The 26,537-nt window shown below is 50.4% G+C and overlaps 3 protein-coding genes and 1 long non-coding RNA gene across 5 annotated transcripts in view; 2 read left to right on the forward strand and 2 right to left on the reverse strand.

Annotated features, from left to right (window-relative positions):
- The window catches only part of LOC308466299, a 57,028-nt gene that overhangs the window by 18,678 nt on the left and 11,813 nt on the right, over positions 1–26,537 (forward strand). Inside the window, exon 2 of the long non-coding RNA XR_013980692.1 lies at positions 6,088–6,822. This is a non-coding gene — a long non-coding RNA (uncharacterized lncRNA). The remainder of the gene's footprint in view (positions 1–6,087; positions 6,823–26,537) is intronic.
- LOC308466197 (HLA class II histocompatibility antigen, DR alpha chain-like) overlaps positions 7,201–26,537 on the reverse strand; it is a 35,005-nt gene continuing 15,668 nt past the window's right edge. The window contains exon 6 of the transcript XR_013980680.1: positions 7,201–7,849. The gene's annotated coding sequence lies outside the window, so the exon portion shown is untranslated. The remainder of the gene's footprint in view (positions 7,850–26,537) is intronic.
- LOC308466216 (HLA class II histocompatibility antigen, DR alpha chain-like) lies at positions 7,707–11,000 on the reverse strand. Its single transcript, XM_080986927.1, has 5 exons — positions 10,815–11,000; positions 9,366–9,623; positions 8,749–9,033; positions 8,284–8,425; positions 7,707–8,131 (listed from the first exon to the last, which is right to left on the reverse strand). The coding sequence occupies exons 1-5, from the start codon at positions 10,918–10,920 to the stop codon at positions 8,128–8,130; spliced, it is 795 nt and encodes a 264-aa protein (XP_080843053.1). The 5' UTR covers positions 10,921–11,000; the 3' UTR covers positions 7,707–8,127.
- Positions 12,015–26,537, forward strand: part of LOC308466168 (H-2 class II histocompatibility antigen, E-S beta chain-like) — a 46,371-nt gene continuing 31,848 nt past the window's right edge. The window contains exons 1-6 of one of the 2 annotated variants that reach the window (XM_080986826.1): positions 12,015–12,276; positions 14,058–14,327; positions 18,811–19,092; positions 19,212–19,322; positions 20,259–20,282; positions 21,151–21,165. In XM_080986826.1, coding sequence (XP_080842952.1) covers positions 12,030–12,276; positions 14,058–14,327; positions 18,811–19,092; positions 19,212–19,322; positions 20,259–20,282; positions 21,151–21,164 — 948 coding nt within the window. In that variant the 5' untranslated portion in view covers positions 12,015–12,029 and the 3' untranslated portion in view covers position 21,165. Of the gene's footprint in view, positions 12,277–14,057; positions 14,328–18,810; positions 19,093–19,211; positions 19,323–20,258; positions 20,283–21,150; positions 22,145–26,537 lie in introns of those variants that run through there. The other variant, XM_080986825.1, reaches the window with a different exon arrangement.

A 26,537-nucleotide genomic window follows, 5' to 3' on the forward strand; every position in this document is an offset into this window, starting at 1 on the left:
TCAGAGTCTGAGGGGGAGGAAAGTTCAGATAAGAGCTCTAAAGAAAGTGGAATTAGCCAGAGACCAGCTGCTAAGCAACAAAAGAGAGGTCGTAGTTCTGAGGAGGAAAGTGGGTCAGAAGAAAAAATTTCTCCCAGAAGATCTAAAAGACAAAACAAAGGAGTGCCTCCGGTGCGTTTTTCTCCAGATACTGCAAATGTGTTTAGTGTAATTGCAGAACCCAAGAGTTTTCAGGAGGTGTTAAAGTTATCAAAAGAGGAGGCAGAGCTCTGGAAACAGGCAATGGAGGAAGAGTTGTCCTCTCTGAATGAGCACAAGATCTTTACACCAGTAGCAGCGCCTGAGGGGGCAAAGATTGTAGGCTGCAGGTGGGTGTACAAACTTAAACCTCTGGTGACAGGAAAGTACAAATACAAAGCTCGTTTAGTGGCTCAAGGATATTCTCAGAGGCCTGGAAAAGATTATGACGAAACTTTTTCCCCTACTGCTAAGGGGGACAGTGTAAGGCTGATTTTAACGCTTGGAGCAAAGAGAAAACTCCTGTTAAACCATTTTGATATCCAGACTGCATATTTACATGCATCAATATCAGAAGACCTGTATCTAGCCGAACCGCCTGGTTATGAGACAGGTTCCAACAGAGTGTTGAAATTAAACAAAGCTCTATATGGTCTCAAACAGGCTGCAAGATCTTGGAACAAATGTTTCCATGAGGCTTTAGTGTCATTTGGTTTCAAGCAGAGTACAGCTGACAATTGTGTTTATGTACGTGGTACAGGCAGTGATGAAAAGTTTTGTCTGATTTATGTAGATGATGTATTGTATGCCTGCAAAACAGATAAACAAACTAAAAGGTTTGCCAAGCAATTGTCCAGTAAGTTCAAAATGAAAGACTTAGGCCCGGTTAGGACATATCTAGAGTTGGAAGTGTGCTGGGCCCAAGATGGCAGCTGCCTAATTAGTCAGCAGAACAAAGTTAAACAACTACTGACTACATACAGGATGCAGGATTGCAAAGGGGCAGCGGTGCCTATGGATCCAGGTTTCATAAAAACACTTCATATAGTTGAGAGTCCTGAATTTGAGTCCTGAATTTGAGTCCTGAATTTGAACATCCTGATGTATATCAGTTTATTGTATCTAGCACAGTGGTCCAGACCTGATATTAGCTACGCAGTAGGCATATTAAGTAGATTGGTCTCAAAACCCACACTAAATGCCTGGAAAGGGGTAAAACAAGTTCTGAGATACCTCAAACAGACAATTGGCTATATGTTATAATTAAATTCTTCCGAGGACGAAATGTTGAGTTGCTACTGTGATAGTGACTGGGGAAATTTGCCAGATAGAAAATCTGTCACAGGACTAGTCATAATGGTCGGTGGAGCTTTAATCAGCTGGCGGTCACGCAAGCAAGACGTTGTAAGTGTGTCATCAACGGAATCTGAGTACGCCGCATTGAGTGAATTGTGCAACGAGGTGATTTATTTCAAGCATTTGTTAGCAGATTTAAATGTAAATTGTGGAGAACCAGTACGAGTTTACATTGATAATCAGGCTTGTATAACCTTAAGTAAAACAGAGGGTTTCAAATCACGTTCCAAACATATCTCTGTAAAATACCAAAATGTACGTTGCTGTGTACAAGACAACCTAATCATATGTACTTATGTATCAAGTGAAGAAAATGTAGCAGATGTATTAACTAAACCATTGGCAAAGATAAAGAACAAGCAAATGTGCAAGGGTTTAGGTTTGCTGGAAAAATAATCTCCTACATAGGTGTTATTTGATGTTAATTGTCCAGCAGAATCTGTGAGGGGGTGGTAGCAGAGGATGGTTTCAATCCATCGACCTCTGCTACCACCCCCTCACAGATTCTGCTGGACAATTAACTCAAGGCAGTGTCAATTTACTCTTGGCAGAAAGCCAAGGTCTGCTTGACCTAGAAACTGCTTACTCTGATTGGTTAACGACCAGCACTCATAGAATCATAGAATCATAGAATCATAGAGTTGGAAGAGACCACAAGGGCCATCGAGTCCAACCCCCTGCCAAGCAGGAAACACCATCAGAGCACTCCTGACATATGGTTGTCAAGCCTCTGCTTAAAGACCTCCAAAGAAGGAGACTCCACCACACTCCTTGGCAGCAAATTCCACTGTCGAACAGCTCTTACTGGCAGGAAGTTCTTCCTAATGTTTAGGTGGAATCTTCTTTCTTGTAGTTTGAATCCATTGCTCCGTGTCCACTTCTCTGGAGCAGCAGAAAACAACCTTTCAACCACTCAACTCTGTTATCTAGAAATGCTAGCACAGTTTGGTGGTTTTGGTGTGTTAGGAGTAGGAGAAGAAGTGCTGTGTATGGTTATGAGAGAGAGAGAGAGAAAGAAAGGATTTATTTTGCTTTGTTTTGTATGCAGAAACTCTGCTGGTTTTATTTTTCCTTTTAATAAATCCTGTAAATAGTTATTCTGAGTCTAGCTGACTAGTCATTACCGCCGCAACTAGCTTCTTCGCTGTGCAGGAAAACTCTGCTACGTTTGGGCTAAAGCCATTAGAGCTATGCCTGACACTTCAAAGTTCCATGATCACCAACCGCAGGCAGGGTTGGTCTGCGGAAAAGAGGAAATGTAGGGGGTTGGACTAGATGACCCCTGAGGTCCCTCCAACTCCATGAGGAGGGAAAAGGCTTCAGAGCCCCCTGCTTGGTCCTTCCAGGAGGAGGCCTTGTCCCAGATACCAGGGATGAAATTGGGGATGAAATTTGGCAGACTCCCCTTCTTCAAACGGTCCCATTTCAAGGCAAATCGGCTCTTTCACATTCACAGGACCTGCGGCTCTTTCTGCTGAGGGGGGCCCTGGCCTCCTGCCCCACAGCTTTGCCCTGGCAGCTCCCCTGGCCCCCCTCCCCACATGATACTTGGCTGAAGGTTCTCCTTTGCTTCTGCCTTGAGACCCAGGAGAATGTTTACTCTTTTGCTGAAAGAGGATCTGCAAAAAAGACCCCATTTCCCCTTCTAAAGAAACCATGACAGCTGCAAGGTATAATATTGCACAGCAGGCTGGGCCTTGTCTGTCCGTCCCTGTGATGTCCCTGCACAAGCCTTGGCCCCAGAAGGGACGCCTCTCCCAAACCCCTCTCTGGGGGGTCATGTCCCTCCTGGAGCCTCTTGCCAGGGGGAGGAAGAGCTGGACGACTCTTTCGACTTGCATTCATTTCTGGAAGGAGGCATTTCTACAAGGCACAGAATGGGGAGAGGAGGGGAAAGAGCAGATCAAGACCCCCGAAAGCAGTGACTCCTTCCCTGGGGGTGCAGGGACATGTTCTGTGCCCCTGGTCTTCCACTGGTGGGTCGCAGCCTGATCCCACGTGGGCTGAAACAGGAGCCCTGACACCTCACAGATATAAAGATGGAAAAATGCATGTTTGGCTTGAAAGGGGGTCTTGGATCTGGAAAGGTTGAAGAGACCTGTCTCTGCCCCACAGCCGACTCACGAAGGAGGTCTGGCCAGCCTGACTGGGCCACATCCTGGCCTTGGCTGACCTGAAACACCCCCCACCCTCTCCTGTGGGTTGTGCCCCATAGCCTTGAGGACTTGGAGGGGTCTCTGCCCGTTCTCCCCTCTTCCTCCTCCCTCTTGCCTTAGGAAGAGAGGACCCACTTTGCTCTCCTGAGGCAAGAGGGAGGGGGCTGCTCTCCAAGGAAATCTCACCCCCCACCTTGAGCCAAGGAGCCCCTATTCCTCTAGCAGAGGGTGCTATGGGGCTTGTCCAGCCCCACTCCATTCAGCTCAGCCATTCCCAAGGGGGTCCTTCCCTGAAATGGCAATTCCTCTTAAGCCATTGCTGCTGGGCTGAAGGGGGGGCTGTGCTTTGGGGGGGCTGGAAGCTACTTCTCTGTGAGGAGGTTTTGCTGCTCTCCCGGTTGACCTCCGTCTCCTGGATCGTGGCCAGCTTCCCTTTTTCATTTCCCTGAATGCTGAGCTGAGCTCCAGGCCACCATGTGGGGGGAAGCGAAACTCCCCCCAGCGCCTTTCTGCAGCGTCTCCTCTGCTGCCAGAAACAAGGGGGCAAAGGAGGGAGACATGTGCTATGGGCCCAGAAGTCCTGCTTCTGTCTCCAGGGAGCAGGCTGCCTGGATCCTGCCCCTCCTGTCCAGGGACCCCCTTGGCCCCCTCCTCTTGGTCTGTTTCTTCCTCCAAGAGGCCTCCTTCCCAGCCTCAGGCAGGAGCTGCATGGACACCCAAATTCCATTGGCACTGCCTGCAAGGAGAAATCTAGCACAGCAGGGAGGAAGGCTGCAGGCCAAGCCGTTGCCCCCGTTTCCTGCTTGCAGGGAGGTTATTCTGCTTCTCCTTCACATTGGGGAGAGGGCAGCAAAAACATGAAGCTGCAGCTACAGTGGAGCAGTCCTGTCTCCCTTTCTCCCATGGGAGCCGTTGTGGAATATAGATCTGAAGTTTACAGCCTCACTCCCTCTGGGGGTCCACAAAACCCACGTTTCTCACACCCAGTTTGTCCCCTGGCAGCCCACCCCTGAGAATCTTGTATTCCGAAGAGATTTTGACCCAGAGTTTCCTCCTCTCTCTCTCTCTCTCTCTCTCTCCAGCCAAGGCCCCTCTCTGTGGAAGTGACTCCTCCACTCTTAAACTGAGCCTTTGCCCTCAGGTGTTGCTGCTCTTTTGTGCCACCACCAGGAACTGGGCCAATGTGCAAATCCAGTTCTGGGATTGGAAGCTCATGTACAGATAACCTGCAACCGTGGGCGTAGGCATGATTGGTTTTTTGGGGGGGGGGCAGGCCTTTTGTTAGGGGGCAGAACTTCAGTTTGCTTTGTATTTTAATTGATTTTTATTGATTGGGGGCAGCTGTCCAACACTCCCCCCACGGCTGTGCCCATTCTTACAACCTATTTGACAGGTCCATTTTTGAAGCATTTTTTTCCTTCAGAAAAACAAGATGCAGAGAATTCCCACTATAGGTGGGGAGGGGGGGCAGAGTGCTGGGGGTAAATTGCCTCCTTCCTCTTTGAAGCAAAATGCAAATGCTGTCACAATCTCACATCTTGCAAACGTTGTTGTTGGAATATGAAGAGTCTGCCATTTGCAGTTTTGCATTTAAGCACAAAAATAGAAATCAGAGTATTGGATTTCACATTTTACATGGATGATTATTGACAGTGGGGAGAAGACAGCCTCTTAACTCCCCCCCCCCATAATTCTTTGAAGTGGGTCGTAAAGCCAGAGATGCTCCGACCAATGACTTGTTTTAAAAGTTCCTGTTTCGAGGGAACCCAAATGTCACAATCTCCACTTCTGCCTTGAAGCACAAAACAGGGTTGGGGGAGGGGTAAAGCAGAGTTGCTATTGCTGCTGCTGGGGGGGGGGGGCGTCTATAGTGTTGTCCTTCTGGGGACTTTCCTGGAGGGGAGGCTTGATGGGAGCCAATCACAGGTCCCGACCCTGCCTGGTCATTGGTTGCTGGGCAGGAAACGCGTTGCTCTTGCCAAACCCCTTCGAGTGCAGCACTTGCTGGTCTCTGACTGTGTCCTGGGCTGCTGAAGGGGAGAAGGAGCCTTTGATAGGCAAGAGGGAGGGAGGAGGAGGAAGACAGCCTGCAAAGATCAGGCCACCCGCACCCCACTTTCTTACTAGCTCTTTCCCTCTGGATCAGCCCTTCTCCAACTTCTGACTTTTGGGGATCAGCCCTCCTGCTGTGGAGGCCCCTGTTCACTTGCACCAGACCAGACTCATCCCAGATTTGAGAAATGTTGCCATACTGAAGGATCACTGCTCAGGGGCCCCTTCTTGCCCACTTGGGGCCTCTTGGCAATGCTAGACTCCGACTCTTACCCCCCTTACTGGTAGAATGTGTTCCTTCAGCTGCTTCCAGATGTGGAGAGTCAGCCCTGCAGCCTTGAGGGGCCTCCTGCTCCTTCTGCCGACTGGGGTGCTGGACTTCTGCCCCCAAATCTTGCCCTGGCGGCACTCCTGCCCTGCCCCTCTGCCAAACTCTGCCTTCTGCCTTGCTGCGTTAATTGGCTCCCCCTGAATTTGGGTCCCACCACCTGAGAACCAGAAGAAGGTATGAGATTGCACATCAAGCTGGGCCTTGTCTGTTGGCCTCTGAGATGTTCCTGCTCAAGGCTTGGCACCAGGAAGGACGCCTCTCCCAAACTCCACTCGGTGGTGTCATTTACCTTCTGGAGACTCTTGCAAGGTGGGGGGGGGGAGGAGCTCAACAACTCCTTGCATTAATTTATTTTAATAAGGCACACAAAAATAGGGGCAAGATAGGGAGAGGAAGGAAAACACCAGATAAACCAGCAAAGAGTGAATCCTTCTCTGAGGCTTTTAAGGCATGTTCCAGGCAACACAGCCAACTCATGATGGAGGTTTGGCCAGGCTGACTGGGTCACATCCTGACCTTGCATGTCCTGAAACACACCCCTCTCTAGTGTGTTGTTGCCCCTGGAAAAAGACCTTCATTCATCCACCCTGAATTTGGAGGGGTCTCTGCACATTTCCTCCCTCTCCCCCCCCCCATCACACACTCCAGTCTCAAGAAGAGCAGGTGCTTTGATCTGGTGAGTCATTTTAGGACAGGGGGATGGCCTGTTCTGTTTCTCTCCTCTATTCTCACAGAGTGGGGATCCATGAATCTGGTGGGATAATGGTTTGAGGCATCACACAACCCACAGCAGGCCTTGAGGATCGGAAGAGTTGGGTTATCAAACTGATAAGGGTCCCTTTGCTCCAGTTGGCTCACCTGGTCTTCTTTTATATCCCAGAATGTGGCCATAAAAACACGGGGGGGGGGGTCAATATAGAAGAGTGTGGAAGAAGAGTTTGGATTTGATATCCCGCTTTATCCCTACCCGAAGGAGTCTCAAAGCGGCTAACATTCTCCTTTCCCTTCCTCCCCCGCAACAAACACTCTGTGAGGTGAGTGGGGCTGAGACACTTCAAAGAAGTGTGACTAGCCCAAGGTCACCCAGCAGCTGCATGTGGAGGAGCGGAGACGCGAACCCGGTTCCCCAGATTACGAGACTACCGCTCTTAACCACTACACCACACTGGCTCACCACTCTGATTCCAATGCTGCCCATTTCCTCAATGGTTCACCTTTTTGCTTTGAAATACTGTAATAAATATATCCAGAGCTTTTAGGCAGAGAAAACAGCACTAGACACAAATCAACAAACAAAGATTTATTCATTGCTTTTGAAATATGGGCGCATGTATGAAAAACAGCAATTGGGCTACACAGAAGCCATTGGAAAAGAAGAAGGGATTGCGGAAAAGAAGGGATATTTTCCTCTACATAGACAGATACAACCCTGCTTTATGTGGATGAGAAAGGAGTTTGGCGACTCTAAGCAGCTAAACTTCCCCAAAAAGCTGGATGAATCCTCTTTGGGATCAACGAAACACCTGAGGGGGGTATTCTTGCAGTGCAATGCACGGAACTGAGTAAGGTGAATGGTTTTGGGTAAGTGGGGTGGAGATATGAATTAGTATGCCTGACACTCTGTTGGCAGGGGGTCTCCTTGAGCCACGCAGATGCAAGGCCAGGCAAAGCAGGAAACCCCCACAAAAACTATCCTGACTCAACCATGGAGCTTGGGGGAGGATCGGCAGTCAAACCACAAGCCCCTCTGTCAGAGATGATTTAGGTGAGATTCCTGCACTGCAGGGGGCTGGACTAGATGACCCTTAGGGTCCCTTCCAACTCTACAATTCTATGATTCTATGAAATGCACAATTACTAGACAGCCAGAAGCAAAGGCACCAGGGAGTTTCAGAACCTGCATAGAGGGAGCAGTAAATGTTGAACCATGGCAAGACTTATAATGTGAGCAAAATGTATACTTTTCCTATTTACTTAAACCGTCAGAGCAATTTCTTTGTTAAGAGGGAAACAGAAAAGGGAGAAAAGTAATGTAAGTCTGGCTAAGCATCTTTGGCTATCATAATTGTTCTTAAAAGTCAAACATATTATCCGAAAAGCTTCTAAGGATAAGGAAGCAACTCCTTCCAGATGATTCATAGCAGAAGAGACTCTTGGCAAAGGAGCTGAGCTGAGAGGGTTTAAGGAAGAGGCTGTCAGGAAAGGAATCCTCCATTATCTGAAAAGGAAGGAGAAGGGAGCTGGTGAGCTGGGAGTATGGAGGCTGAGCACCTTCTGGGCAGGATGAGGCCCACCCCACCCCTTTGCTGTGTATTTTGGCTTCCCTTGCATTTGTCTCTAAGCCCATGAAGGGAAACGGGTTCGACTCACATGAAGCCCCTGCGATCATTCATCCTCATGGCCTTGAAGAAAAGGATGGTGCCAGCGATGATGCCCAGGATGCCAAAGGCCAAGCCCAGGGCACACAGCACGTTCTCCATCGTCTCCGGGATGGGAGAGGGGGCCTTGGAAACTGGGATGGAGAGAGAGAGGACAGGGCTAAGGGGGGACTCTGTTTCTCTGTGTGTGTTCAGCGGAAGAAAGAACCCAGGAGTCCTGACACTCCACCCCCTCCCCATATACATGATAGGAACTAACTCAAGGAATCCCCAAAAGGCAGTTGAGCAACTTATTGTCTCCTATGGGTAGAAGGAGGAGAATAAATTATGCAAAATTGCAAGTGTACTTCACTTGCATAAATTACTCTGACCATCAGAACGTGTTTCTTATACGCCATGAATCTGGGTTTCTGAGTTCAAGTCCCAGAGAAAAGCCCCAATCCTGCCCGGTGCTTACCCCAGATCTTCTCCATCTTTCCCTCTGGGATGCCCCAGTGCTCCACCTGGCAGACGTAGATGTCTCCCTGCTCAGCGACGAAGGGGAGGTAGGAGAACTTGCGGAAACTGTTGTCCACGCTGGGGTAGAAGTCTGTCTCCTCCACGCCCTCGGAGACCACCTCGTTGTTCTTCAGCCAGGTGACGTTCAGCACTGGCGGGGAAAACCTGTCCACAAAGCAGATGAGGACGTTGGGGTCCCCCAGTTCCACGGCGTTTTCTGGGTACACAGTGGCCGAAGGAGCAACTGAGGAAATAGATGGAGAAAGAAATGGGATTAAAACCCATTTGAAGCAGTCTAGAAATGGAAAGCATAGCAATTAGCTGCTGTGGGTATTTCTGCACCGGGTGTTCAGGTTTGGCAATGCCTCTGAGCTTGTACAGAGTGCAGTGCTGCCCCTCCCATCAGGTTTTCCTTCCCTTTTAGCCTGTCTCAGTCAGCCAAGGACTGGCTCGCTGGAGCAGAGTTCCCTCTGGGGAGGCAGAAAGGGGTCCTGAAGGGTCTTCCGGGTCAGAAGCCAAGAGACCACCCCCTGCCTGCCCCCCAGCTCTCTCCCCTGCCCCCCTCGCGTGTCCTACCGTTCAGGGCACGGGTGCGGTTGCTTCGCTTCATGAGCACCTCCATGTTGTTCTTCATGACGGCGATGTTGGCCAGGGCGCCCTGCACCTCGAAGCTGGTGAAGCGCTGGAAGTCCGGCAGCCTCCAGACGTTCTGCTTCTTCTCCCAGTCCACGTGCAGGATCTCCTCGTTGTCAAACTCCAGCAGGAACTCCCCGGACTTCTTCTCCGAAGGGAAGCTCTCCTGGAAGAAGTCCAGCTCCACCAGGGTGTCCTCCACTGCAGGGGTGGGAGAGAGAGAGGGAGGCTTTAGGACCCCGCAGCAGGATGAGGGAGAACCTGCCCCGTTGCTAGGAATGGGGCCACCACCAGGAAGGCTCTCTAAGTAGACGGGGGGGGGCGCTTCATCTGCTCCCAAACACACAAATATGTCAGTTTTTAAATCCCCTCATTTCCAAAAGGTGGTCCTGGGTGCACTTGAATGTGGGTGACTCTGGTAGAAAGTTGGAATGATCATTCAAGAGAACAATCCATGTCTCCATGTGCCTAGATCTCCACTTTATTCCCAAAGTGAAACCAGTAATAATTACATTTCCTCTTTCAACCGTGGATCCTCCACAGTCACCTCTTGACTTACCTCATGCCACGAATTAAAATTTGGGCATGCTTTTAAAAGAGATAAATCTGTTGGACACACAGACGGAGCCATTGGCCATGCGCCTCTTTCCTTTCCTAAAGCGACTTCCTTCTGGAGTTCACTCACTCACTCACTCAAACTAAACCGCGTCTTCTGGGGAGTGAAGTCCCTTTGCGTCCGGCTGGGTTCCTTGCTATGAAGGGGCAGCCGAAGAGAGCAGGTTTTGCTCCGAGTTTTTTTAGAGTCCGCCAGAGTTTCTGGCCCCTTTTGTGCCAGGAGAGAGACCACTCTGTCTTCGGGGGCAATGGGGTGGGGTGCTGAATTCTTTTGGGGGCGACCACGGGGGGCTTCCGGACCAGGCAGGTCTCTGTGGCAGCCGAGCCCAGAGAGAGGAATAAATATTCTTGTTTTATTTCCCTTTTCCTCCTTGTAACAGGAAAGGCACAGATTCCGATCTTTTAAGGTAGGTTTGGGGGGGATGCTGTTTTCACCCCGTTTTCCCCTTCATTTTTTAAAAACAAACCCTAGACCACCTTATTTGAGGGAGCAAATCCTCCTAGTCCGTCATCCTCCCATTCCACGCACCTCCCAGCACTCTTTCGTGGGGGGGGGGGGGGCGTCCAATTCCCTTCCTCCCCCCACCCCTCCGTATTCCCGGGTGCAGCTTCTGTACCTGTCAGGGGGAGGGGGCTTCTCCTCCCTTAGCCCAAGAGACCCCTCCTCCTTTGCCCACAAGCAATGCCCAGGGGCCCAATCTTTCTCCCCCATTCCCCCCCAGCCCCCCTCCTGGGACCCCTCCCCAGACATCTCCCCCTCCCTCTGCGCCCCCCGACCTTTCAGGGCTCCGGCCCCCCTTGGCGGGGCGAGGAGGAGGGTCGCCCAGAGGCAGCAAAGGGCTCTTCCTCCTCCTCCTCCTCCTCTTCCTCCTCTGGGCTCCATCTCTGCAGCTCTTCCTGGGCCGAGGCGGGCGAGGGGCGATTCAAGCCCAAGTGTCCCTTGCCCCTTCCTCCTGGATGCTCGCCCTCCAAGTGAATGTGGGGCGGGGGCGGCCAGGTGGCGGCTTTGGCGGAGCAGGAAAGTCCCTGCCAGCTCGGCCAATGAGAAAGCGCCCTGGCGATGACCAGCCTGTCTCCAGGTAAACCTTCCCCAGGCAGGAGCCTCAGCCGGAGACGGAGCGAAAAAAGCAGCAGGAAAAGGGCAGCGGATATTTGGGGTGGGGGGCTGGATCTCCCCAAGAGGGGAGGGGTCTCCTCCAGGGAAGGGGCTGCGGGGGCTCCTCTCTGTCTCCCCCCTGGGTGTTTCTTCATGGGGCTCCTCAGACACCAGCGCCAGGGATGTTTCTTGCAAAGGGGAGCTGGGGGCTGGAGGGGGCTTTTATTGGAGGGAGGGGTCTCCTTACTGGGGGGCTGCCAGATCTCCTGGGGATGCAGGCTGGGGGGCCAAGAGGGGGAGCCCCCCTCCCTCAGCAGACAGTTATTCCCCCCTTGAAACTTCCTTCCTCGTTCCGGATACATGAAGGAACGAAGGTTTAGCGGGTTAAAACGCAGCAGAAGAAAAGCGCATCTCGCTGTTTTGAGTCTGAAATTTCCTTTTTGCTAAAATAAAAAAATTCCTTCCAGTAGCACCTTAAAGACCAACTAAGTTAGTTCTTGGTATGAGCTTTCGTGTGCATGCACACTTCTTCAGATACACAGTGTATCTGAAGAAGTGTGTATCTGAAGAAGTGTGCATGCACACGAAAGCTCATACCAAGAACTAACTTAGTTGGTCTTTAAGGTGCTACTGGAAGGAATTTTTTTATTTTATGGCAGACCAACACGGCTTCCTTTTTGCTGCCAGAGTAAAGTTTGGGATGGAACTGACAGATTCCTGTTAAGTTTTATATCCCCCCCCCAAGGTTTTCTGGGGAAGATCTTGATTCACACGCGACGCAGCAACAATGGAGACATCAGCAGCAGCTGAGAAGGCAAAGAGGAACTTGCAGGTCGAGCGAGAGCAGAGAGAGCCCTTGCTAATGCTCTTTCCAGGAGTTCCCTGCCTGGCGACCGATGACGCTGCCTGGGCTCGGAGGCGGATTGGACGCTCGCGGGGCGGAGAGGTGGAGTGGGCGGGGCTTGCAGGAGTTTCCCCCGGAGCTGAGCGGAGAAAGTCCCATTTGGGAGTCTTCGGGGGGCGAAGAAGAGAGAAGGATGGGGGGCTCCGGCGCTGCGCCTTTGGCCTTTGGGGGGCTCCTGCTGGGGATGGGGGCGCTGGTGGTCTCCGCTTCGGAGGGGCTGGGCGTGGAGGCGCCTCCAGGTGAGCAAAGAGTCTGCAATGGGGGGGGGGGGGAGAAGGAAGGGAAACTCCGCTTAGCGGGACCCCCATCGGTGGGGCTCCTTTGCGGATCCCTCGTAGATGGTCTTCCACGATCTTAACAGGGAGTCCGTAAGTGTCTGTGGAGGCCAATTCTGGATCCACAGGGGGGACATGGGGTGGGGGGGAATTGATCCCTTGAGGGTTTGCCAAGCGTGCCTTCCTCTTAGCACGGTTCTCCCTTGCGTCCTGAGTTCGAGTGTCTTCGAAGCCCATGACGCCTTTGGTCAAGGCTGTTCTCCAATTGGAGCACCAGCAGACCAGTGTTTCCCAATTGTCGGTGTTTATAGTACATTTTGTTAGATGTGCCTTGAGAGAATCTTTTAACCTCTTTTGTTGACTTCCAGCATTATACTTTCCGCTTTTAAGTTAGGACTAGAGTAGTTGCTTTGAAAGAAGAACAACAACATGGTTCAGTTCAGGGAAGTTGATTTTGCAGAATCCTTGCTTCCCCACGGGTGATCTTTGCTTCTCCCAGGACACGGGGGGCAAAGGGGCAGGAGGGAAGGGGAAACACTCCCCCCACTGGAAGAGAGCAGCTCAGGCTTCTGGGATTGGGAAGGAGAGAGCATTTAATTATTGCTATTAATTATATCCCGCCTTTCAGGATTCAAATACTACCCCAGCAGCATTCAACTGAATTTTAATAGAACTACAATACTGACACATTCCTGCAGGACAGCTGATGGCAGGCAGCCCTAGGGGACTTTTTTGCGGGGGGTGGGGGTGGGCAGCTGAATGTGGCCCTGAGCGCTGCTTCACCTGCCTCTGAAAATCATCCTCATCATTATTAGTCCATTTATCTCCCATCATTTTCAAGAGATCTCATAAGCAATTCTTAACTCTAGAAATGACTCCACGTAACGCATAAATATACCTTTCTTCTGCTCCTAAGACAGGCATGGGCGTAGCCAGGATTTTTTGTTGGGGGGGCAGGACTTTTGTTAGGAGGGGGAACCTCAGGTTGCTATGTATTTTTATTGGTGTTTATTGATTTTGGGGGGGGGCTGCGCCTCCCTGCCTACGCCTATGACGGCGGCAGCAAAACCGGGGCAAAGGGAAACCTAAACTACCCCCCCTCGCGGCAGGACCCCTCTCCCCGTCCCCTCTCCCAGCCCCCCCCCGCCCTGGGGTCCCCTGGGTGCTGAAATGGGCTCCTGTGTAGACAGGCGTCGCTTCCTGGGCTCTGGCAGGGAAAGCGAAAGTGAAACCGGGTGTCCCGCAGCGGGAGGGGGGTCTCGTGGGAGAGAGGGGGCAGTGAAGCCCCCTTCAGAGCAGTGAAGCTTCTCCCACCCTCCTCGGCATCTCCCCCTTTTCCTGGTCTCTCTCCCACCCCCAACATTTTCTCTTTCAGCCGGAGGGCAATAAAAGGGGGAGGGGGAGATAAGCATGGGCGTAGCCATCAGGGGCAGGGAGCAGCCCCCCCCCTCAAATCAATGAATAAATTAAAGCAGATAGGTCGGTTCTCTCTCTCCCCCCCCCCATAAGTCCTGGCTACGCCCATGGGGTCCAGGGTCTTGGAGGTTGTGGCTCCCTCTCCGCAACGGCCTTTGGCTGCCGCTCTCTTCGTAACCCCCCCCCCCGCATGAGATCACGTGACAGGAGACAGACCATCTTTCTCCTGCCCGGCAGCTGCAACTATCCGCTATGGTGGGAGCTGCGCCCTTAAGGGAACCGGAAGTCTCTGTCCGCCCCCAATTTCATTCTCCCCCCCCTCCCCGCAGAGCATTTCCTGTGCCAGGTGAAGCACGAGTGCCACTTCTCCAACGGGACGCAGCGGATCCACTACCTACAAAGGCACTTCTTCGACCGGCAGGAGCTCCTCTACTTCGACAGCGAGCGAGGGAAGTACGTGGCTGTGGCTGAACTGGGGGAGCCCGACGTCAAGAGAGCAAACCAGGACAAGGACCTCCTGCGGAGCGCGATGTCCAACGTGGATCGCTTCTGCCCGCACAACTACGGGATCTTCGAGCCCTTCTCCCAGGCCCGGCGCGGTGAGTCCGGAATCGGGGGGGGGGGGGGCGTCATGGGAAACGGGGCCCCCGGAAGAACCCAAAATGAGGGGGGGCGTGGGGTGGACCCGGGACTTTCTCCCCCCGAAGCCCCTGTCGCTGCTGCCCCCCCGGGCCCCCCCCGCCCTCCCGCTTTTCAGAGAGGAAGAGGGGCCTTTCCTGACGCCCCACTCCAGAGGCAGAGGCAGGAGGCGTTTCTGTGTCCCTGGAAGCATCACAAACCGTTTCGTATATTACAATGTGGCTCTTAGTTTAGTTATTTGTTATTAATTAAATTCACATCCCGCCCTATACTTGTAGGCCTCAAGGTGGCTTGCAACACAATATTTCAGTATTAATAATAATAATAAAATAATAACAAACAACAATAACAACAATAATAGAAGTAATGATATTATTATTATTATTATTATTATTATTATTATTATTATTTACTAATACCCCATCCATTTAGCTGGGTTTCCCCAGCCACTCTGGGCAGCTCCCAACAGAATTATTTTTTTTTTTAAATAATATTTATTAAGATTTTCAAAAATACAGAAAGTAAGAATTAAAATACATTCAGAACCTTATTTTCATATATCCACTTTCTGGGACTCCCCCCTTCCCCCACCCCTACCATATTCCTTTTTCATGTTGTTGGCTCCACAAGCTCTCGGTTCTGATTAAAAACTTAATTTGTTTAGACCATTATTCGAATTTAAAATTTCTACACTCCTCATCAATACCCTTAATAAAAAGCAAAAAATTTCTTTCCCAGGGCCCACCCCATTTTTATTCCACAATTTCCCTTTTTTTTTAATAATAAAAACACCCCACATAATAGAAATATCAGAAATAAGAAATAAAAGATATAATAGATGAAACAAAGCCAGTTCAAAAAAAAAAGTTGACAAGCCTTTGGATTTTAGTTCTCCCCCCCTGTCCCCGGTTTAATTTCCCCCTGGCCACCAAACCATGTTATCCGCCTGGAATTCTTACAATCCATAAATCGCCTATTTCCCCCAACTCCTTGCTGGCTTTTTTTTTTTTTCCTTTCATAATTATTTTTAAAACACTTAACTTCAGATCTTTAATAAAGCTCCCCCCATTGTTCTTTCCAAATTGTAGTCCAGTTTCCTCTTGTTCCGCTGCTGAAACGTTCTAATTCAGAAGCTTAGTAAGTCTGCAGGGATTATTGTTATTCAGGAACAAAAACTTGCGTTCAGTCCCTTCCTTTCTTCAATAGAAAATTCTATTGTCTCCTTTAGCTGAACACCCTGTAGACAAAATATTATTTCCGTTTTGCAGCTTTCCCAGAAGATAACCAGTCCTGTAAAATTCCAATGGTATTTTTCCACTTACGACCATCTTTGTAATGTCCCGAAACTCCTCTAGGGGGATTGTTGTAACTTTGTTTTCTCTAGTCCAAAAGTCCGATTGTTATCCATGTTTTCGCCATTTTGTATCCAAGTTTTAACAAGTTGTAGCAAATTGTAACAAATTTAGCCAGCAAAGTTCTCATAATAAAATCCTCTCTGCTTTCCGACTTTGACAGCTACTTTGACAGCTGTCAAAATCTCCGACTCTTTTCACCAGGCTCTCTCTTCAATCACCCCGGTTCCCAGGGGGGGGGGTTACGTTTCTTCTCCCTCAATTCGTCCTCCAGCACAGTTCTTATGATTCCCCATCGTGGAATTCTTAGTTTTTATCAGCAATACAAATCTTTTTGGACCTTGGTTTCCCCGTCCTTGTCTTGGAAGGTTTACAATAGGGGGGGGGACTGACTTCCTTTTTGGATCCCCCCCCGCTCGTGTCCAATTCGAAAAGAAATTCTTTTTTTTCCCCTCCTTTTAAACCCAGTTTCCAAATTACTCACGGGTTGTTGTTAAAAAGTCCGAATTTTCAATGGAAGAAGTCAGCGCTCTCCGCCGGATGGCATGCGGCTGCGCTCGGCAGGGATAGCAGAGGACTCAAAGCACCACGCTTCTCCCCGGCACCCGATCCGTAGCCTTTAAAAAGGCTCCTTCACGAGTCGGGAGGGCGCTGGCGGTGCCAGCCGAGTCTCCATGTCCACGGCCCTCGTGGCCGTGGTTTTTAAGGGTCCCCGCATCGCCGGTGCGGTAGGACCCAGCCCCTGCCGAGCAGGCTCCCTCCGGAGCTCGGAGGGAGTCCGCCATTCGGCGATGGCGCCAACCCGGAAGTCCCTTAGCTCCCAACAGAATTAAAAGCACAATAGAACATTAAAAACTTCATTTACTGCCTGTGCTGTCTCTGGTTCTCCCCCTCCTCATTCCACCCCCACAACGACCCTGTGAGGGAGGCCAGGCTGGGGGGGGGGGCTGGCCAGGGACACCCAGGAGACTCAGGGTCCAGGGGGGATTTGATCCCAGGACACAGTCCAATGCTGGACTCCATTAGAGTGGGGGGCTGCAAGGGGGACATAGCAGCCTTTCAGGGGAGCAGAGAAATCACATTTCAAGCAGAAACCCTGAACATTTTAAAAGTACAATATGATGTTATTTGGACATCACTCAATTGTGACACATTAGCATGTCGTTTCTTGCACACTTGACATGGATTCAGGTAGAGCTGCCATATGTCCAGGTTTCCCAGGGAATCAGGGTGTTTAAATCGGGGGGGGGGGTTAGAAATTAACCCCACAATTGCAAAATCACATACATTCAGGATTAAATAATAATAATAATAATAATAATAATAATAAACATGGTCCATTTCCTTCCCACCCACTCATTACTATTTTCAGCTACCAGACTCCCCTCCAGCCCTGCCCCCGTTCTCCAGGGATCATCCTTAAATCAAAAGGATACTGTGCAGTGAATTCTGAAGATCATCCTGTTTGCCAGGAAAATAGGAAGGACAAACTCCTGAGATTCCCAGGACTAGGAAATGAGACAGAAGGATGGAAAGTGTCCTAGGAAGGGGAGGGGCATCCCAGGACCCCCAGGGAGGAGCAGTTCCCAGTTTGTGGAATGCCCAGCCTGACCACTGGGGAAACTGGGCTGACTTTGGGGAGATGGGGGGGGGTCAGTGATCCCACTGGTGGGAGTGGGAAGTTGGGGGCTGGGAGTGTAGGATCGACTGACCCCAGGGCCCCAAACTCGGCTTTCTGTCACCCGGGCAAAGACACACACACAAAGGGCATAAAAAGAAAGATGCTGGAGAAGAGAGAGTCTCTCCAAATAGTAACATTGTCTGTTTGTGTATCTGGCTTTCATTCAACCTTAAGCAGATCTCCTCAGAGAGTGGTAGATCATTTGAGGAATTCTAAGAAATATTATGATTTTTTTTTTTGGAATTTGCATTTTATTTATTTGTTAACATTCTTATATTACATCGGTAAACGTTGTCATATTACATTACAGGACTTACTGTAATACAATTTCCAACGTGTATACAAAAATTATATACAAATTTTATATACCTAGAAAGAAAATGAAACAAAAGAAAGACCAAAGAGAAAAAACAACCCACCCCCACCAAAATCATATACGTACCAACACACTAGACTTCCTGTCTATCCCATTGTATATTCCTTTTTTACAAATGAATGTACTCTTATTATTGTATACTTCTTTACATATTATCTAATACATTCCTATATCAATATGTGCTCTTAGTCTTATTTCTCAACTCAGTCTCACTCCAATGTCAATCAAATGCTAGCATAGATAGCGAACCTTTACTGCATTTTTGAACATATGTTTTATATCTATTCCACTTTTCCATAAATTTTTGTTTTGAATTGCCTCTCAGGGTATTTGTTAACTGCGCCGTTTCGGCAAATTCTTGTAGCTTGTCATGCCAGTCCATTATTGTCGGGGCTTCTTGTTCCTTCCACCCCTTTGCCACCAAAGTCCGAGTTGCAGCCGTTGCATATAAGAACACCTCCCTAAAGGCCTTCTGGCATTTCTGACCAGAGGCATTTTTGTTAAGCCAACAATGCTTAACAGAAATGCCTCTGGTCTTTTAAAAAAAGTTATTCCAAACATTTTTTTCAACTCCTCGTAAATTAAGCCCCAGAACACTTTGATCTTCCTACATGTCTACCACATATGATACATGTCGTCATTACTCTCACCACACCTCCAACAAGTATTCACTAAATTTTTATACATCTTCGATAGTCTTGAGGGGGGTGAGGTACCATCTGTGCTGCATCTTTAACATATTTTCTTTGATGTTATAACACGCCGTAAATTTAATATTTGTTCTCCAAAGCTGCCCATCTAATCATTGTTGCCTTAACCTCCTCCTCCTTAACTTCCCATTCCAGGAAGAGTCAATATATTCTCGAAATTACCCTAGAAGCTTCACCCGGGGCTGAGACCCTGGCTAGCCCCCCCCTTAACTACAGCCCTGAGCTGCCCTCCTTCCCCTCTTCCCCCTCCCTTGAAGCCTCCAAGTCCCTCCCTGCTTAAATCTCTGACCTTCCTCCCACATCTCCCTTGCCTCCCTCCCACAGTCCAGCCCAAGGTGAAGATCACCCCCACAGACAACGTTGAATCTTCACCACACAACACTCTGCTGATTTGCACCGTGAACCGCTTCTTCCCTGCGGGGATCGAGATCAAGTGGTTCAGGAACGGGAAGGAGGAGCCCAAAGTGTGGACCACGGACCTCATCCGGAACGGGGACTGGACCTTCCATATTGAGGTGATGCTGGAGACAAAGCCAGAACGTGGAGACGTCTACACCTGCCAGGTGGAGCACGCCAGCTTCGAAGGCCCCGTCACGGTGCAGTGGGGTAGGACGCCTTCCTACTGGGAGTGGGGGGCATTCCTGGGGGGCTGGGTGGGTTGCTCCCCCCTCAGGGGCCTGATCCCAGGCCTGCCTTTCCTCACTCTGGGCTTTTTCTTTCTTCAGAGCCACAGTCGGACTCTGCCAGGAGCAAGATGTGGACGGGGATTGTGGGGATTGTGCTGGGGCTGGTCTTTGGGGCCACTGGACTCGCCCTTTACCTGAAGAACAAGAAAGGTGAGGGTGGGGTGCCAGGGGGAGAGGGAGGGGTGGGTGTGGGGCTGGATTGGGCTCCAGGCTCCCCCCTTCTTCTTAGGCAGAGGTTCTGGAGAGGGTTCTGTTCCTTCTCCACTCCTAGGAGGTCCCTCTGGGTGTCTCAAATGGAGCCTCAGCTATTATGGAGATGGTCTGAGGTTTAAATCTGTAGATTAAGACCTAAACCTCCTGTTCAACATATGAGGGAGAAATTCAAAAGCATCTCTGGCTCTGAAGCCTTTGAGCAGAGTAAGGACACAGATGTTTTGCAGCTTCCTGGTCCCAGCACTAGTAATTCATCTGAAGGCAGCCCTGTTTAGGGAAGCTTTTAATGTTTGATGCATTACTGTATTTTAATATTTTGTTGGAAGCTGCCCAGAGTGGCTGGCGAAGCCCAGCCAGATGGGCGCGGTATAAATAATAAATTATTATTATTATTATTATTATTATTATTATTATTATTATTATTACTCAAAGGCTCTCTCTCCCTGCTGAGCGAAGGGCCTTTGAGACACTTACTGTCAGGAGGCAGAATTCATCTCCCTTGGGTCTTTTCGCTGTTTGTGTGTCTGAAATAAATCCCTGAATCAACAACTGGGCAATGCAGAGCACCAAAGGAGGCAGCCGAAGGAATATGGGAGAGTGTGTGGGGTGGGGGCATTGGGTAATGGGGAAGAGGTTAGTTGGCAAGATGTTCCCCAGGGTTATTTCTGTATTGGGAAGGAAATCTTTATGTCCTGCAAAGACTCTTCTTTCACCCCTCATACTCCATAGGACAGAACGAGGGGGGGGGGGAGTTCCTAGCTATGCCTGGAGTGTGTCATCTTGATCGGGGGAGGGGGCCATGTTCCCAGAGAAGCTATTTCAGGGGATATCTGGTGCTGACTGAATCTTTCTATTCTTTTCTCTCTCTCCCAGGGCAAGCTGTTCCTCAGCCTGCAGGTAACTTTCCTCTCTGCTCTTCCATCCTCCTCCTCCTCCCCCCCAATCCCCTTCTCCTGGCTGCTTGCTGCGCCCCCACCATGGCTTCCTTGTAGAAGAGAGGGGAGGGGCTTTCTATGGATAAATCCATCCCCTGATGCACACACTCCAATATTGTGTCCTGGAAGTGGGTCTCCAGGGGAATTTCCCACCTGGGAGGCAGTCAAGCAAAGTTCAAGGCCAAGTGGGGAGACCAGGGCTGGTGTTTGGCCCTTGGGGGACAAAGGTCTTTTGCCCAATGCAGGGCATCTATTCCGGGGGGGTCCTCTTTCACCCCAAAGGCTGAATCCCCTCCTTCCTGGGCCACATGCCACTGCTGGGCAGGTGGGGGTGGAGAAAAACGTGCCAATTTCCGTATTGCTGAGTGGACTAGTTTCTGCCCCTCTCTGTTCTTGGTCCAGGCAAGCAAGGGGCATCCTCAGAGTTCAAGGATTATCCCAGGGAGGTGGAATCACTCAAGGAGGGTACAAAGCAGGGATAGGAGGAGTGTCTGGAGAGAGTCATGTGGACCAGAAAGAGAGGCCTGGGGGCCAAGTTTGGTCCAGGGTCCGTGGTTCCCCATTTCTGATCTAGACAGATCTCCTTGGTCTCTTCTGAAGCTCCTCTTCTCCATTGCCAAAGCCAACCAAGTCTCCCTCTCTCTGTCTCCTTCCCTCCTCAGAGCACCCCCTGCCAGGCCCATAACTGGTGGCGATGGGAATTGTAGTTCACAATATCTGATGGCCACTCTATGGAGTGTCCCCCCAATCTTGCCAGGGATTCTTCGACCCCTTTCTCCCCATTCCTCACCCCACAGTGATGGGCTTGTCTCTCTCTTCTCTGCCTGCAGGACTCATCAGTTAGACTTCCCTGCTCCATCAGGATCCGGGGATGTGGAGAAGCTCTTTTCCTCCTGCCAATTGCCCTCTGTCCATGCTCAGAGGTGGAAACCTCCTTGGAAGGTGGATGGAAGGAGTCACAGATCAAGAACGACAGTGTCCACCCCTCCCCCACCTCTGTTGCTTGCTTGTCATTTGGGGAAAGTTTCTTTTTCTGTTTCCCTTTCCGCTTGTTGATTGCAAGTTATGGCAACCTGATTCCTTCTTTGCACCTCTCTGCTAGAGAATTTGTGCCTTGAATCTCCCTGGAGGAGCCTGAGCTGTGCCTAAAAACAACCATGAATCTGGTCAGACTGCCAGGACTGGTCCTTCAAGCCCTGATGGGGACCCTGATCCTTGAGATTCCTCATTGCAGGAGGTTGGGCTAGATGACCCTTGGGGTCCCTTCTCTACGATTCCATAAAATGGTAAATGGCCAGATATATTTCTTCCCACAGCCCTGTGACACGGAGGATGAGTCCCGTTTTTGGAGACAGTCCCTGCTCCCCACCCTCACCCTTCTGGCTTTATCTCCTCAGGGGGAGTAGTTTGTTAATTTCTCTGTAAATATCCTGCTCTTTTGTGATCTTAAGGATCAGCCCTCTGACTGGGATCCTCACCTGACCCACTTCAAGGCAGAAGCAGATTCCACAGCCTTGAGAGTATTTCCTCTGAGTTACATCAATGAAGTTTTTCTTCAGCTTCCCTCTGTGGTCCTTGAACTATTTTATTTCTTTTAAATTCCAACATTCAAGGAGCGCCACACTTGACAATCCTGGGTGTAAGGAAAAGGGTTGATCTGCCCATTTCCACACAACTTCCACACCTGAAAGAAGGTGACCTTCAGTCATACTTCCAACATTCCCCCCCTTTGGGTTATTGACTTGTTTAAGGCCTTTTAATGTAACCATTCAACACCTCAATGTGGTTTACCCCACAATCATCCTAATAAAAGCAAGAAAAGTCTGTTTAAATCCAGTCTGTGGTCAGCCATCAAAGGGGAACTGATTTGGGAGCCATTTTTCCATGAGAAAACCCTCCACACACCGCATGGTCTCCTGAGGTGATTCCACTATGAATTTGATTTCAAACTAGCTATTCAGGAGAGGGAAATGCGTTCTCCAGTGTTTCCACAAATGTGAACTTTTCAAGGGGAGGAAAAAATCCTCCTGTGACTAAAACTCCTGAGGGAATTTTCTGTTCCTCCATTTATCTGACATTCGGCCCCTTGGAGGAGGGAACATGGAGTCCGCTGCCCCCCCTGGGCATCCCTTCCTTGACCCTTCAGGCCCTGAGGAGGGAAGGATGCCAGTCTCCACAGGGAAGCCATTTTCTCCTCATGTTTGGGCTCCCTCAGGAGAAAAGAGCAGGAAACACCTCAGGCGGAGGGAGACTCCCTTGTCTCTGCCCAGGTTCCTCAGAAATTTCCCTGCCTGTTCTGAGGGGGAAAAAATATCTGCCCTTTTCTCCACAGAAACTCTCCAGGATTTCCCCCCCCCCCGACTGCTCATCCCCATTTGTTGTTTCTGGGGGAAACTGACAGGAAATCTCAAGATTTACCAAGGTCTGGGGAATTTCTAGTGTCCCCTCAGGACTCAGAGGGAAACACGATGGATGTCCAGATGAAACCCCCACCTGCCCCACCTCATGACCCCCCTGAAGCGATGGCACCTCCACAAACCCCCCAGCCCCACTCCTTGGCCCCAAACCCCGGCATTTGGGGGCTGGGAAGCAAGGAGGAAGGAGACCCTGTGCCCCCCATGGTGGGTCCTGACTTTATCCACCACAGTCCTCCTGAGGGATTGACACTACCTCCATTAGCCCCCTTTGCACCCTTGATGAGACTGGGAGGCAGCGTCAGCCAGCAGAGCAGCAGACCAGACACCATTTTCAAACCACTTTTTGCTAGTGGGGAGGGCGGGTGATAAACCCCCTCAGCCTGCCAAGAATCCCAGGAGGCTGGTGAGGGGGAAACACTCTGGGTAGTTTGTTTATTTCACTACATAAAATTTATACATCAATTCATTGTGGAAAAAAGCAGCAGCTCAAAGTTTACAAAAAAATAAACCAAGAGAAAAATCACAACCGTGCTTTAAAGCACAAACACAAAAACATTAAAACCACCTCAACTTTCTCGACATCAGCTTGTCTGAGCAAGAATGTTTTCCTCAGGTGCCAAAAAGAGAAGAATGAAGAAGGCGCCTCTTGGTTTCATTAGGCAGGGAGTTCCAAAGTTTGCTGAAGGAGAGGAAAACACTCCCAGGGGCCCATATTTACATGTATTCATTTATTTTTAAAATTTCTATACTTCAACTGTAAATTTCTGGGCGGTTCACAATGTGATGGCAGAGGCAAAGATGGCAGAGGAGGAGGCAGGGCCATCAAGCTCACACTAAGACAGGGAGCAAATGCTACAAAATCTGCAGATGAGAAGGGATTTCCTCAGAGGGAAAAAGACCCAGGCATCACCAACCGCAGGCAGGGTTGGTCTGCGGAAGAGAGGGATTGTAGGGGGTTGGACTAGATGACCCCTGAGGTCCCTCCACCTCTACAATTCCATGAGTCTTTGAGGAGGAGAAAGGCTTCAGAGCCCCCTGCTTGGTCCTCCCAGGAGCAGGCCTCGTCCCAGATACTAGGGATTGTTGGGTTTGGAACTTAACTGGTTAAGTTGTTCCCATGATGCCTCAACATTCTGACGTCAGCTTTCGAAGCTGGGAGGAGTTACGTTCTGTTCCCCTCTGGTCTTTGAGGGAGGAAGGTCGCAGTTTGTCATGGCTGCGGTGAGCCCAGGAGTTTTCTGGGGAATGTCGGAATAAAGAACTGTAAATAGACAAACCGGGCTCTGTGTGTTTGTCGGAAGCTAAGTGGAAGCTACGTGACAGCTTTGACGCTGTGCTAACTCTGCTGAGGCGTGACTGGAGCTACTGGAGACGGAGCAGAGTCTTCGCAGGGAAGTGTGCCGGACCGGCCATAAAGAGCTAATTGGGGACCGTAAATCAATTAGCGGGGTCACGCCAATAAAAACTGCCACAGGTTATGGGTGCTTAATCACCGATCGTAAAAACTGTCACAGGAATGCGTTTGAAGTCTGCGGTCTGAAGCAGAGACGCTGGCAGGAGTTTTTGCCTGTTGCTAGGAGGCAAAGGAGTAGCTGCGGAGCTAAGAGAGCAGCTGGAAACGGGTGCCGGATAAGCTGGTGAGTAAGCTTGGGGCCCCGGGAAGACGATGGCAGACAGCCAGGTCTTGGAGGACATTGCGTTTGAACAGCTCACTCTAAGAAGTTGAGCAAGGGCTGTCTGGGGATGTGCTGCGTTTGCTGTGAAGCTTCAGCAGGAGACCAGAGCCCTGGAGAAAGTATTGAGAAAAGCCTAAAGATGGCTGGTGCCCCTGTTCCTGATGATTTAGCCTCAAGGAGTGCTAGTGAGCAGATCGGGGGGGCGAAGGATTCCAAAGGCAAGTGTAAAGGCTTGTCCACTGTGCGTGCTGGAGTGGAATGTCAACAAAGCAGGTTCCCAGAAAGCCGCAGTGGGAGCCAGGCCAGAGGGGGCGGAGCTGGCAAGGAGTGCTTTTCCGGAAGAAGGAGAAGGAGGCCAGCTGGGAGGAGCCCCGGGCAGTGTTTTTCCACTGGAGTTTGTCGTTGCTGCCCATGGAGAGCGGAGACAGCTGGGCAGGAAGGAGGTCCCAAGGTCAACCAGCTGAGTTCTCATGGGAATCAGTCTCGGAGAGGAGGCCAGCGTGGGAACGCAAGGGAAGGACGTGGTTCAGACGCTGGGGAGGGTTGTTTTCTTATCACTGCTTCTATGGCAACTGTGAAGAACAACTCCAGCCAGGACACGGTGACACGCTGGGTTTTGAATACTGCTATTGGTCATCACCTAAGCGAGCCTGCTGGCGAAGTGCGGAACTGCAGGGCTGTTTCAACAGGAACAACTGTGATGTTAGCAGACGGAATGAGAAAGTCGGTTTCTGGTGTGGCTAACATGTTTTTTTCTCCTTTACAGGAGGAGCTAGAGGTCTACGTTGTGCCGGGACTGATTGTTGTTTGTTATCTGTATCAGCTCTAATGAAGCAGGGATACAAAATTTGCTTTGAAAATGACACCTGTTCCATTTTCAGAGGGGGGAAACAAGTGGCCAACGTGAAAAGGGGGCAGAACAATCTCTTTGTTCTGGAGTCACCTCTGGAGGGTGGTGGGAATGCTGGAAAAGCACAGGCGCAGTGTGCTAAGGTTCCCAGTCATGTGCAAAAGCTGCACAGGTGCACAAAAGGGTACAAACTCCGGAAATGTGGGAGGTTCCTAGGGTGCAGGGCATGCAAAGGTGCAAAGGTACATGGTTTTCCCGGGTTTGGGAGGGTAGCCAAAGAGCCCTTTGAGCTCTTTGAGGCAGGTGGTCCAAAGGTTCAGGAAATGATCTTCTGTGGATATGATCCTGCAACCAATGGGTGGAAGTTTGCATACCCAGAGGGTGATCAAACCAAGCTGCTGGTCAGTAAGCAGGCTGAGTTCTGTGAACAGGATGGGTGTTCAAGGCTCAGGGATGGTCCTGATTTTCTCTCAGAATGTCTGTCTGATTCTGAGGAGGAAGGGGAGCCAGAGTCAGAACCCGGTGATGGGGACCAGGTCCAAGATCAGGGTTCAGAACCCGGTGATGGGGACCAGGTCCAAGATCAGGGTTCAGGGCAGGTCTGGGCATCTCCAAAGGTTGTGAAAGGAGTGTCCAGGTGTGAGGCTTCATCTCCGGTTAGCGTAATGGAGAAAGCTCACAAACAGGGTGTCAAGTCAGAGGGGGAAGGATCTGACGGAGAAGACACAACTGCTGGCCCAAATGGATCAGTAGGGTATCAGGTCACAAGTGCGTGGAAAAGTGTCGCACAGTGTGATTCTGGGAATGTTGAAGGGGTTCAACAGGTGCCTGGGAAAGATGCCGGGAAGGGGCACAAGGCAAAGGGGAAGGTGTTGAACTCAAAAAGGTCTTGTCAGAATGTTTCGGCAAGAGGGGGTGTTGGGTTTGGAACTTAACTGGTTAAGTTGTTCCCATGATGCCTCAACATTCTGACGTCAGCTTTCGAAGCTGGGAGGAGCTGGGAGGAGTTACGTTCTGTTCCCCTCTGGTCTTTGAGGGAGGAAGGTCGCAGTTTGTCATGGCTGCGGTGAGCCCAGGAGTTTTCTGGGGAATGTCGGAATAAAGAACTGTAAATAGACAAACCGGGCTCTGTGTGTTTGTCGGAAGCTAAGTGGAAGCTACGTGACAGCTTTGACGCTGTGCTAACTCTGCTGAGGCGTGACTGGAGCTACTGGAGACGGAGCAGAGTCTTCGCAGGGAAGTGTGCCGGACCGGCCATAAAGAGCTAATTGGGG

The sequence above is a fragment of the Podarcis pityusensis genome (genome assembly GCF_964106645.2).
Source record: "Podarcis pityusensis genome assembly, chromosome: 2".
Lineage (NCBI taxonomy): Eukaryota > Metazoa > Chordata > Lepidosauria > Squamata > Lacertidae > Podarcis > Podarcis pityusensis.

Coding starts and splice junctions, on each gene's coding strand:
- LOC308466216 (XM_080986927.1), bottom strand. CDS start 10,920: ATGGAGCCCAGAGGAGGAAGAGGAGGAGGAGGAGGAGGAAGAGCCCTT. Junction 9,624..10,814: donor GGGGGCCGGAGCCCTGAAAG/GTCGGGGGGCGC, acceptor CCACCCCTGCAG/TGGAGGACACCCTGGTGGAG. Junction 9,034..9,365: donor CCGCACCCGTGCCCTGAACG/GTAGGACACGCG, acceptor CTATTTCCTCAG/TTGCTCCTTCGGCCACTGTG.